The sequence below is a fragment of the Lynx canadensis genome, chromosome C2 (assembly GCF_007474595.2).
Source record: "Lynx canadensis isolate LIC74 chromosome C2, mLynCan4.pri.v2, whole genome shotgun sequence".
NCBI lineage: Eukaryota > Metazoa > Chordata > Mammalia > Carnivora > Felidae > Lynx > Lynx canadensis.
In genome coordinates this window covers 9,733,285-9,745,346 of record NC_044311.2, presented here as the reverse complement: position 1 = coordinate 9,745,346, position 12,062 = coordinate 9,733,285, and the positions used below count along the sequence as shown (strand labels likewise).

Sequence of the window (12,062 nt, the reverse complement as noted above, 5' to 3'; positions counted from 1 at the left end):
GCTGGAGGGAAAGAATGTGAGGGTGTGACCTTCACAAGACCAATTTCCTTAGGAAATAGGGCGTCAAGCAGAGGAGGAGAGTCAGGGTTTCGGGTGTTCCGGATTTGCAGTGACACAAAGCAGAGGATTAGGGTGGGAAGAAGTATCATGGTTAAGCCAGGGGAGACTCCCCTTTATCTGAACACACTGAATCGCAGACCCCCACCCTTCTTTTCCTTTAGAGAAACCAGGCTCACCTGGCCACTATTGCCCTGAACTGCCAGGAACCTGAGAAGATGAAGGCATCCTTGGTTCTTTCCCTCCTTGGCTACCTAGTGGTTCCAAGTGGCGCTGCTATCATGGGGCGCTGCGTGGTGGCTAAGAAGCTCAAAGATGGAGGCCTGGATCATTTCGAGGGCTACAGCCTTGCAAACTGTGAGTAGGTCCCTCGAAGCCCCTTCTCTCCTCACCTCCTTTTCCTCTGGCCTCTGCCCAGGCTTCCCCAATTCGCCTTCCCCCTAGCCACCCACCTCCTGTTCCATCTTAGGGGTGTGCCTGGCTTATTTTGAGAGCAAGTTCAACCCCACGGCGGTCTACGAGAACCTCCAACGTGACTACACTGGCTACGGCCTCTTTCAGATCCCCAACCGTGACTGGTGCGACACAGGCAAGAACCGCTGCCACATGTCCTGCTCTGGTAGGTCACCTCCCTCCATTCCACACCGGGGCACTGGGGGCTGCAGCACAGAGCTCCCGAGGCCTGCCTTCAGGGTGGCCAGAGTTTGCAGGCTTGGAGCAGGGAGGAGGCGGGGCTGGTAGGGGCGGGGCCTGGGAGGCTGAGTGCGGTGAAAGGGCTGCGGAGAGAGGAGGCTGGGCTGTCCAAAGAGGAATGGAGATGCCCATCCGGATAGGCAGAGAAGGTGTCAGAATGTTGAGAGGAGGTGGGGGAGAGGCTGCGAGCATCAGAGCCTCTGGGCCTGAAGGGTTGGAGCAGAGGGCTCTGTGGGGGCTTCATTTTGCCCACACCTGGGCACAACACTCTACTTCAAGGGGAATGGTTGCTGCCACTTGGACAGGCAGAAGTGGTCACTGGGAGGACACAGGAGTAGGCTCTTCCAAGGAGAGCTTTGCTGCCGCTCTCAGGGGTTCCAAGTACCTGTAGTCAAAAGGTTGCACTTGCCCAGGGTTCCATCATCCTAGCACTTACTGAGGACCCACTAAGTGCCAGGTCTCCTGGAGTTGCCATTCTAATGCTGGCAAACTGCCAGGTACTCCAGTAAGCTCTTCATGGATATGAATTCGTCTAATATTCTCAAAGGCACCCATGACATGGGCATCATTATTATCCCCATTCTATAAATGGGGAAACTGAGGTCCAGAGAGGGTTAGTGGCCCAAAGCCACACAGCTGGTAGGTGCTATCATTGAGAGGCAAACCCAAGCAGTGTGACTCCTGAGTCAGGACTAAACCAATAGGGTGCAGCACCAGGTCAGGGCTCTCTCTGAAACTTGAGGCTGTTATTCTGCCTTAGGAGGGTCTAAGAGCCCAGCATTCTTAGGGTCTCCCTAATGAGCAAACCTCCTTCCCCCATGATGAATGAGAAACGTTCTAGAACCTATAGCTGCTGAGCTGGGTCTTTAGGAGACAGAGTGGGGAGGTCATGGTAAAGACTTCTTATATGGGCCAGGAGAAACCCGCTTGGTGTTGGGCCCCATGCCTGGCCTTGGGACTCCAAAGAGAAGTAAGACAGTTCCCAGATTCAAGATGACACAGAATTGCAAAGTAGGAGGGAAAGGTGCAGAAAACACACAGGAACCCAGTGGGATTCCCAGCCACTCCCATTACAAAGTGACTTACATGAGCTTGTGCAATTCACTTCCTAGAGCTTCCTCATCTGTGAAGTGGGGATAACATTAACTACTTCTTAAGGTTGCTGTGAACATTCAGTGGGATAATGTATGTAAAACACTGTGCAGGGCCCAAAATCACAGTGATCAAAGTCTAGGGGAAATCTACACATTAAGAACATAATTACTGTGATAGATCATTCAGTGTCATCCTAAGCTTCCTGGTAGCCAAGACAAGAAGAGAAACCCAATAGGCCCATGATTTATATCTCATAAGAAGATTGATTGATTGATTGCCAGAATCTGACCAGAGAAACAACTAATTATCTGTAATAGAGGTGGTACTGAGTGCTGTGATGAAACTATGGTGGAGTCGATATCTTTGAAAAACCCTCCCAGTAGATAAAATGTAAAAAATTAAATCTGGAATGCCTGGCTGACTCAGTTGATAGAGCATGTGACTCTTGATCTCAGGGTCGTGAGTTCAAGCTCCTTATTTGGCATGGAACCTACTTAAAAAAGAAATATCTTCTATAGTACCTGGCTGGCCTGGCAAGAAAGGAAAATCCCTAAAGGCTAAAATGAGGAGCAAGAATCCAGACAGATAAATGAAGATTGAAGCTGATGGTGACCCAGGGGACATCAGCTGATTCCCTGTGGCCTAAGGCAAAGGTTTGAGGTCATTGTGTAGATGGGGCCTGAGCAAAGCAAGGAGGTACGTTGGAGACACATTGAGAGCAGCACTGTCAGCTGGAAGAGATGAGCTAGAATATCCTGAAAGCAACGACATTCTAAAAAGAGGGGGAAACGGTCTCCTTGGGAATTTGTAACCACAAGCCAGCAGGACTTCCTTGAGCCACAAGGAAGCAAGGCACCATCAAGAGCTACTAGGCCCTGTGCTAAGTCCTGGGAGCAGTTCAGGGAATTGTATCCTGTCCTTGTCCAGCAGGGTGAGGAGCAGAGATAATCTCGGCTCCACCTCTTACTACTTATGTGAGCTGAGCCTTAGTTATCTTATCTGTAAAGTGGTAATAAGAGGACCTACCTCCCAGGGCTTTTGTTGAGTTTTTAATGTGCTATAGTGTACATTAAGAGCTAAGCACGGCATCTGGTATACTGCCTGGTGTGTGTGATGAATACAACTTCATTCAAAGAATTTACAAAGCAGCTGGGGTTTAGGACACGCGCACACACACACATGTGTGTGTAAGCATGCATGCACATGTGTACCTATGTATGCACGTAGGTATGTATACACATATGTATGGATTTAACAGGTAAGTGCTGCATCAAAGTGGCATTTTATTCAGAAGTGGGAAGAGGGCGCAGTGAGTTTGGTTGGTGGTCAGTGGCAGACTTTTAAGGACCGTCCTGTTTAGTTGAGCTGATCCACATTGGGAGATGAGCATGAATAAAGTCCAGGAAGAGGAACTGTGTATGATTACCTAGCTGTGGGTATCAGGGGTAGAGCACCCACTTTCAGGGTGGGCACTAGCTTTGTCTTCTGCCCCTTGGTAGGTCTCTAATGGTGGGGCCATGGAGGAAGGCAATGGAAGGGTAAGGTTGTGGAAGTAGAAAGGTATGTTGGGGCAAACAAAGTTGGACTCTGCCAAGGACGTGGAGTTTTGTTTTACAGGCAACCAGGGGGCACCGAAGTACTGTTTTAAGGAAAAGCGATCAGACTGGCTTAGGGAAAGGAGGAGGCAAAGTGTAGTCAAGAAGGAAGGTATTGCAGTAACCCAGGTGGGAAGTCTTGGCTTCCACATTCAAAGGAGAGAATGGGGTGATGAATGCCTAGTCATGTTGGTTCCCCAGAGGCACCTCTAGGCCATCTCACATGCTGTTTCTTCTGCCTGGAACAGTTTTCCTTCTGTGATCCTTCCACCCCTTTTCCTTACCTACTCTTTTAGATGTCACGTGGCCCAATAACCCCTCCCTGACCCTGAAAGTCTGAATGGGGTGCCCCCACTCATCAGCTCCCATGTCAAGCTGCATTCCCCCATCATGCCAGGTATCTTTGGTATTATACTTATCTCTGATCTTTATCTCCCTCTATCAGACTGCAGGCTCTAGGAGGACAGGGACAGATTTATTGTGTTCGCCATTTTGTGTCCACTGCTTCTTAGATTGCTTAGCACAGCATATTCACTATACATAAATATTTTTAATGAAAATATTATGATAAGAATTACAAGAAAAAAATCAATAGATTTAGTAAAAGAGGACCACATGCTACTACCTCCTAGGGTTGTCTTGAGAAAAATCTAGGGATAGATTTATCCTTGGAATCATATGGAAGCCTCTCTAAACATGAGTACCCTGTAGCTTCCCTGACATCACTCTGACTTAGCTGCCAAGTTGTGGAGTCGTATTTTTCCACTGTGTTTTTTCCACAGCTTTACTGAATCCAGATTTGAAGAAGACAATTGAATGTGTTAAGAAAATCGTAAAAGATAAGGAAGGGTTGGGAGCATGGTAAGTGGTACATTTTCTAATAGTCTGTATTCTTTTTTTCAACGTTTATTTATTTTTGGGACAGAGAGAGACAGAGCATGAACGGGCGAGGGGCAGACAGAGAGGGAGACACAGAATCGGAAACAGGCTCCAGGCTCTGAGCCATCAGCCCAGAGCCCGACGCGGGGCTCGAACTCCCGGACCGCGAGATCGTGACCTGGCTGAAGTCGGACGCTTAACCGACTGCGCCACCCAGGCGCCCCACTAATAGTCTGTATTAATGACCATCACCCATTATATTTTTTATTAAAAAAATTTTGTTAAGTTTATTTATTTATTTGAGAGGAGCAGAGAGAGAGAGAAGAGACAGAGAATCCCAAGCAGGCTCCATGCTGGCAGCATGGAGCCCAACGCGAGGCTTGAATCCATGAAACCATGAGACCATGACCTAAGTCGAAACCAAGAGTTGGATGCTCAAGCCACTGAGCCACCCAGGCGCCCCCACCAATTATCTTTAATCCTAATCTTGGCCTAATCTTGGTCTCTGCATATCTGTAGTCTCAAACTAGTGGGATCCTACTCCCCAAGATACGCGGTAGAACACCACTGAGTTCTGCAACCCCGAGCTCTCAGGAGGAAGGACATAATTATCAGACAAATTGCCTTAAGTTGAATGTATTTTTTCTTTCTCAAATCTTGTTTAGAGTTATACAGGAGGCTAGGGTGAGCATCCTTGGAATAAATCTCTGTTTGTATCTCTGATTATTTCTTTCATCTAAATTCTTGTAAGGTTCTTAATGTTGTAAAATGACTCTCCAGCAAGTTTGTACCAATATCAGTATTAAGAGCTTAGTAAGATGCCTATTTAGTGAACTCTGATCAAGTATAAAATCTTTGCCATTTGAAAGGTATATAATAATTTTATCTTCTTTTGCATTTTATGATATCCCATTAGGGGTGTTTTCCCATTATGTTTGTTACATATTTATATTCTTTTGTGATTTTTCCCCTGCCCCTCTCCTTTGCTTATTTTTAAAATTCAGATCATATTTGTTTGAAATAACTCTTTATATATTAGGTGTTGTATTAGATGTATTAACGGATAGTTATATATTTGTTACCAAAAATCACTGCAACTCTGATTTCTTCTATAACCATGTATTTGCTTAGTAAAGACTTCCAAAATTTACAAGTGGTTGGGCCTGTATTTGACTTCTTTCACTCAATATTTGTTCATATTGTTGTGTATAGTTCTAATTTGTTTTCGTTGCTATATAGTATTCCATTATATGGATGGATATATCAGTTTATATATCCATTATTCCATTGGTGGGCATTTGAATAGTTTTCATTTTTTTAGTGCTGCCATGAACAGTCTATACTTTTCTTTTGGTGAATGTATAAATGGATTTCCATTGATTATACCAAGGAATAAAATTGTTAGTCATAGATATGCATATTTTCAGATTTGGTATATTCTGCCAAACAGTTTTCTAGAGGGATTCAATTTACACTGTCACCAGCTGTTGTAGGTTTTGGTGGCTCCAAGTTATTATCAGTGCTTGATATTTTTTAGGTTTTTCTTGTGACTGTGTAGTAGTATTGCATTGGGTTTTACCTTGTGTTTCCTTGTCAACTAATGAGATTGAGCACTTTTTCAAATTTTATTGGCCATTTAGATATCCTTTTATGTGAAGTGCCTGTTCAATAGTTTTGTCAGTTTTTCTATTACATTTGTCTTTTTTCTTATTAATTCATTGGGAATTATTTATATGCCCTGAGTAAAATTTTCTGTTGGATACAAGTATTACAAACATCTTTCATTTTGTCGGTTACCTTTTCACTTTCTTAAAAAAGTCTTGATACAATGAAATTCTTAGTCTTAATGAAGTCTGATTTATTATTAATTTTCTTTTATGGCTATTTTTGTGTTTTTTTTTAGAGGAATATTTGCCTATTCCTAGGTCATGAGGATAGTCTTCTTAATTTTTTTTCTAAAAAACTTTATTTAATCTCTCACATTTGACTCTCCATACATTTTGCTTTCTTTTTCTTGCTTTATTGCATTGGCTAGAAACTCCAGTAAATGTTGAGTAGAAGTGATGATAGTGGCGTCCTTGTCTCATTCCCAATCTCACAGGTAAGACATTGGATATTTTATCATTAACTGTTTTATTTTCTTTAAAATTTCTGAGATAGTCTTAATCAGATTGAGTGTTCTTTTCCATCTTTTCCATTCTAGTTTGTTAAAGGTTTTTAAAATCATGAATGGGTGTTGAATTTTGTTTATTACACTTTTAGTATCTTTGAAGTTCTGTGTTAGCCTATCCATCTTTTTTTTTTTTTTTTTTTTTTTTTTTTTTTTTTAAGCTCTTGACTTTTAATCTCTCTTCTCTTCCATGGCTTTCTCCAGAGCTTGTGCCTGGTGACATCTTATTGAAGACATCAGTTATATAAAATTTACTTCTGGATTCTGTAGTATATTATTCTCAGAGGAATGTTCCTCTGAATTTCATGATGAGCTCCCTTTTCTTCTACTACTATTTTCCCATAAGTACCATGTTAGTTTCTTTTTTTCTTTGAATAAGGACAGATTTTCCCTCTTATTCAGTATTTACCACATAGACAAGTCATGTGGCTTTTTCTTGTTTCTGCTCACTGTTACTTGGCTAATGGTTATAGAACAGTGTGTAAGTCTCCTGGCCCAATTTCCAATCTGGAGATTTTCCTGATATGTGTGTCTAATTCTCTCTCCTAGTCTGAGTCGGTGGAGTACGTAAAAACCCTCCATTCCCAGCATGCACCTCCACCACCTCCACCGATACCATTTATCATGGAGGGCCTATGCTATCCACTAGACACTGTCTCACCACCAATTTCCACCTTCTTTTGCCTTTTCCACCTTCTCTCTGTCCTGTATTTCATAATTGATGTCCTGATTGATTTGGGGCATTATAGTCACCCCTTAGATCTAGAAACAATGTAAATATTTTTTCAGTGCCAGATTGTGCATCTTAATATTTTTTGCTATTAGGGTTTATCTTGTAATTGATGTGTCCTCCCAAATTTTAACAAAAGTTGTTAATAAATCATTAACATATCTTACAATAGAGGAAATCCTTTAGTGATAGCTACAATTTCTTTCCTTTGCCGGTATGTAGGCTTTGCATGTCTATATGAACATCACAATCCTTGTGCAGTGAGTATTCTTATTCCTTGTGAAATGAGGAAACGGGGGCACTGAGAGGTACAAGTTACCCATGGCCACAGTGGTGGAACTAACTGTAGATCTGTGCAATTCCAACCCTCAGCTTTTACCAGTCTGCTCAAAGAGTAGATGGTTGGCCCAGGAAATCTGTGCTCTGGTCATGTGGGAGGCAACCAAAGGACTCTCTGCACGGTTCTTCTGTGGGGGCAGGGTTTTGAACAGTCAGTGAGTGAGGAGGGGCAGAACTGTAGGCGGACCCATCTTACCAGCAGAAGTCTTGAGTAGTGTTTCTTATAGTGACCTCAGGGCCCTATAGGCAGTGAGACCTTGTTCAGAATCTGGCAACAGAACGTGTGTCAGTCTCAGAGGTTAGCTTTTCATTGTTGCTTCTTTGTCATTTTCTGTGCCTTTTGGTGCTAACTTCAGTCAGAGATTTTTGTCTGTTTTACTTGCCTCCAGCATCTGGCTCTGTGCCTGGCATATTATAAGTCTTCCCTAAATGTTTGTTGGAAGATCAATGTTGGGCTGTTACCTAGAAGCCATTAAAATTCTTAGAAATTTATTATTCATCATTTCTCAAAATAAAAATAAGACATATGTGTTTAAAAATGAAAATCAAAAAATAAACGTCTTGCTCTTATCAGCAGCCTCCTGAGGGTCACCGCTGTTAATATGTCTTGTAAATCAGAGAAAAATGTGTAAATACTGAGAATAAGAAAAATATCTTAAAACGCACGTGAAATCCCAACATGCACACTGACCTGCACCTAACTGTTTTTCACTTATTAAATAAAGAGCTTGCAAACCTTGGCATAGTGCTACCTAGAGGTATCTGCCCTCTGGACGCTGCAGGTAATTATCTGCCAGTCCCTTACTGATGAACAGGTAGGTTGTTTCCATTTGCTAGGACCACTGGGTGCATTTAAATGTTGGTAGAGAGGGGAGCCTGGGTGGCTCAGTCAGTTAAGTGTCTGACTTTTCATTTTGGCTCAGAGGGTCGTGATCTTGTGGTTCATGAGTTTGAGCCCCACATTGGGCTCTGTGCTGACAGTGCGTGGAGCCTGCGTGGGATTCTCTCCCTCTCCCTCTCTCTTTGCCCCTTCAGCTCTCTCTCTCTCTCTCTTTCTCTCTCTCTCAAAATAAATAAATAAACTTCAAAAGAAATAAACGTTGGTAGAGAGATTGCTAAATTGGCATTCAGAGAGGGAGCACCCCCAGATACACTGCGTGAGAAGGCCTGTTCCCTCAGCTCATTGACCTAGAGCAATAAAATTTGTGTAGTTTTTGGAAATTGACACTTATAAAATGATGCCATTCTATTTTGCCTGGCATTTTTAAACAAAGAAGCTGAGTATCTTTTCATGTATTTGTTGGCCATTTTTCTCTGAACTGATTACTCATATTCTTAGCCTGTTTTTCTTTTGAGATGATAATGTTTTCTTTCGTTTTTATTGATTTTATACGTGTCTTTTATAAATTAGGGTTATTAGAACTTCGTTCATGATATCTATGTGAACTATTTGTTTCAGGTTTGCGATTTGTATTTTGACTTCATTTATGGTGTATTCATCATATAGGAGTTTTACATTTTCACAGAACCAAATCCCTCAATATTTTGTTTTGTGGCTCCTGAATTTATACGAAACTGTATACCAGGTTTGTAAAGAAATCAAGCCATGTTTTCTTCTATATTAGAACAGTGCTGGGCGCCTGGGTGGCTCAGTCAGTTAAGCGTCTGACTTCGGCTCAGGTCATGATCTCATGGTTCGTTGGTTTGAGCCCCGCATTGGGCTCTCTGTTTTCAACACAGAGCCTGGAGCCTGCTTCATATCTCTGTCCCTGACTCTCTCTGCCTCTCCCCCGCTTTCTCTCTCTCTCAAAAATAAATAATTAAAAAAAAAACGTTAAAAATAAAATGATATATAGAACAGTGCCTGGTACAAAATAAGCCCTATATTAAGTTTTTATTAATATTAGAAAATAAAATTTTCATGGTTTTATGTTTTTATACTTAATTTTTGGTCTTCTTGGAATTTATTTTAGTGAGGTAGGGATCCAGCTTTATATTTTTCAAATGGTTAGTCAGTGTTCTCAATACTACTTATTCATTAATCCCTTTTCCTCACTAATTTAATAGACTGTATTTTAAAGTGGGAGTCCCCTTAATGTGTCTTCCAAGTGTTTAAAGCATCTTTCATACTGTCTTTATTCTCCCAGTTAATTAGAAGCATGGCTGGCCCTCTAGGGCAAGCACTAATGAGCTAAAGTCATCATTATTGTATAGCACTTAGTAGAGATATGCTGGGCCAGGCTGAGTAAGGCCTTCCCACTTGCTCAGGACTCCCAGCAAAGTGAGCTCTTATTAAAGTAATAAGCAGCCATGTTTTTTCAAAGCTCAGATCAAGCAGCTTTGCAGGGTTGAGGCAGACAGGAAGGGAGAAGACCGAGGGCCTGCATGCCCATGGGATTCCCTTCTGCAGTGCCTGCCCTGGGCTATGTAGAGCCTTGCAATTTCTGAAAATACGTATGTGTGTGTTCCCCCCGAGGCTTTATAGTTGTGGGGGGCAGGGGCTCACAGCCCTTTCTTTATCTGTGGAACCCCTACCCTGGAAAATTCATGGAGGCCTGTGTGGCTGAGGGATGGCCTAACAAAACAGGGTTTCTAATGGTCTGCATCTGGTCTGGTGATCCCCACAACTTCCAGGTTGGGAGCAGAGGACCTGGGGTCTGGGTACTGGCATGGGGGCTGGGAATAGAGGGATCACTCTTCAGGAGAAAAGTTTTGAAAAACTCAGTCTAGCTGGCCTAGGACCAGCTAGAAGGGAGTTTGAGGAGCTGGGTTGAGGGTTGAGGAGCTGAAAGGGAGTTTGAAAGGTGAGGGGGGAAACATGTGCACGGAAAGGTGAAAGAGGCCCTGGCTCAAGGTCAAGGGTTCCCATTTCAGATCAAGGACTCGCCCTCTGACCCTGGGCAAGTCACAGAACTCCTCTGATGCTCACTGCAGAGAAGTCAAGGATACTTCTCTTGTAGGCTGGGGGAGGGGCTTCCCGCTCATGGTGTGGGACTTACGGAAAGAAGTGGAGGGCAGCGTGAGTATATGCTGCGGGCGCAGGGGGCACGAGCATTTGTGCCAGGATGCACTGGAGTTAGCAAGAGGGTCATACTCGAGAGGCACAACGGCCGTAGGAAATGTGCCTGCAGAGGCCAGGCTGGGCTGTAAGTGGGCCAGCAGGGGGTTGTTGGACCTGCAGATCCTGAGCTGGGACACTGGGGAGCCCCCGCCTGTACACTCCACGCTTTCCTTTCTGCAGGCCCTCCTGGTCCCTGAACTGCCAGTACTCAGACACTCTGGAACGGTGGTTGGATGGATGCAGGCTGTAGCCGCAGGGGCGGCCCTGACGCCATTCTCTGGTGGTACCTTCCAAATGAAGATGCTTTGCTGTTTGCTGCCTTCACGCAATCCTGTTGATTATCTCTCAGCTTGACAGCTCCATCAGATGGAAAAGGACGAAAGTTTGCTTCCTCCGGGGATGCGGGATGTAGAATAAACCAGCTGCTTACTCAACCTGGACCAAAGGTCTCCGCTTGTATTATTATCCTGTGATTGCTACTCGGATAACCATTATTTACCGTCATCATGATTTATTATTATTTAATCTTAGATGGAGGACTTAGAGGAAGGAAACTATCTGGAAAACAAGGTGTGTCCATGAATGTCAATATTAAATAGGGAAGGGAAGAAAAGATACAGGAGAAGAAAAGAGGGGTCAAGGGCAAGCAGGGCCACCAATCCCAACCCGTGTCCACATTGGGACCCCAGGTGGAAGTGACATTACAAAATCCTCCTTGTACTTCTGTGGAGAGAATCAAGTGACAGTTGCTCTTTCTTATAAACAGTTCAAGTGTTGGGGCGCCTGGGTGGCTGAGTCGGTTGAACAGCCGACTTCGGCTCAGGTCATGATCTTGCACTCCGTGAGTTCAAGCCCCGCGTCGGGCTCTGTGCTGACAGCCAGAGCTTGGAGCCTGCTTCGGATTCTGTGTCTCCCTCTCTCTCTGACCCTCCCCCGTTCATGCTCTGTCTCTCTCTGTCTCAAAAATAAATAAACGTTAAAAAAAAAAAATTTTAAAAAAAAAGTTCAAGTGTTTTTTTAAATTTTAATTGTTTTTAACGCTTATTTATTTTTGAGACAGAGAGAGACAGAGGGTGAGTGGGGGAGGGGCAGAGAGAGGGAGACACAGAATCAGAAGCAGGCTCCAGACTGTCACCACAGAGCCTGACGCAGGGCTGGAACCCACAAACTCTGAGATCATGACCTGAGCTGAAGTCGGACGCTTAACCAACTGGGCCACCCAGGTGCCCCTAAAAAGTTAAGTTTTAGAAAAATTATCAAAACACATACTCTCATTAGAGAAACTGGAAAAAAATACAGAATATATATATATATATATATATGTATATATGTATATATATATACATATATATACATATATATATGTTCTCCTGTGATCTTAGCTCCCAAAGGCAATTGCTGTCATGCTTTGGTTGCAACTTTTTTTTTTTTTTTCCCGTTTAG

The 12,062-nt window shown here is 43.4% G+C and overlaps 1 protein-coding gene across 1 annotated transcript; it reads left to right on the top strand.

Moving 5' to 3' along the window:
• Positions 1-255: 255 nt before the first annotated feature.
• On the top strand, positions 256-11,022 carry LYZL4 (lysozyme like 4). The gene is made up of 4 exons (XM_032594808.1): positions 256-414; positions 527-676; positions 4,223-4,301; positions 10,800-11,022. Exons 1-4 carry the CDS (start codon positions 276-278, stop codon positions 10,867-10,869), a joined length of 438 nt encoding a protein of 145 aa, XP_032450699.1. The 5' UTR covers positions 256-275; the 3' UTR covers positions 10,870-11,022.
• Positions 11,023-12,062: the final 1,040 nt, after the last annotated feature.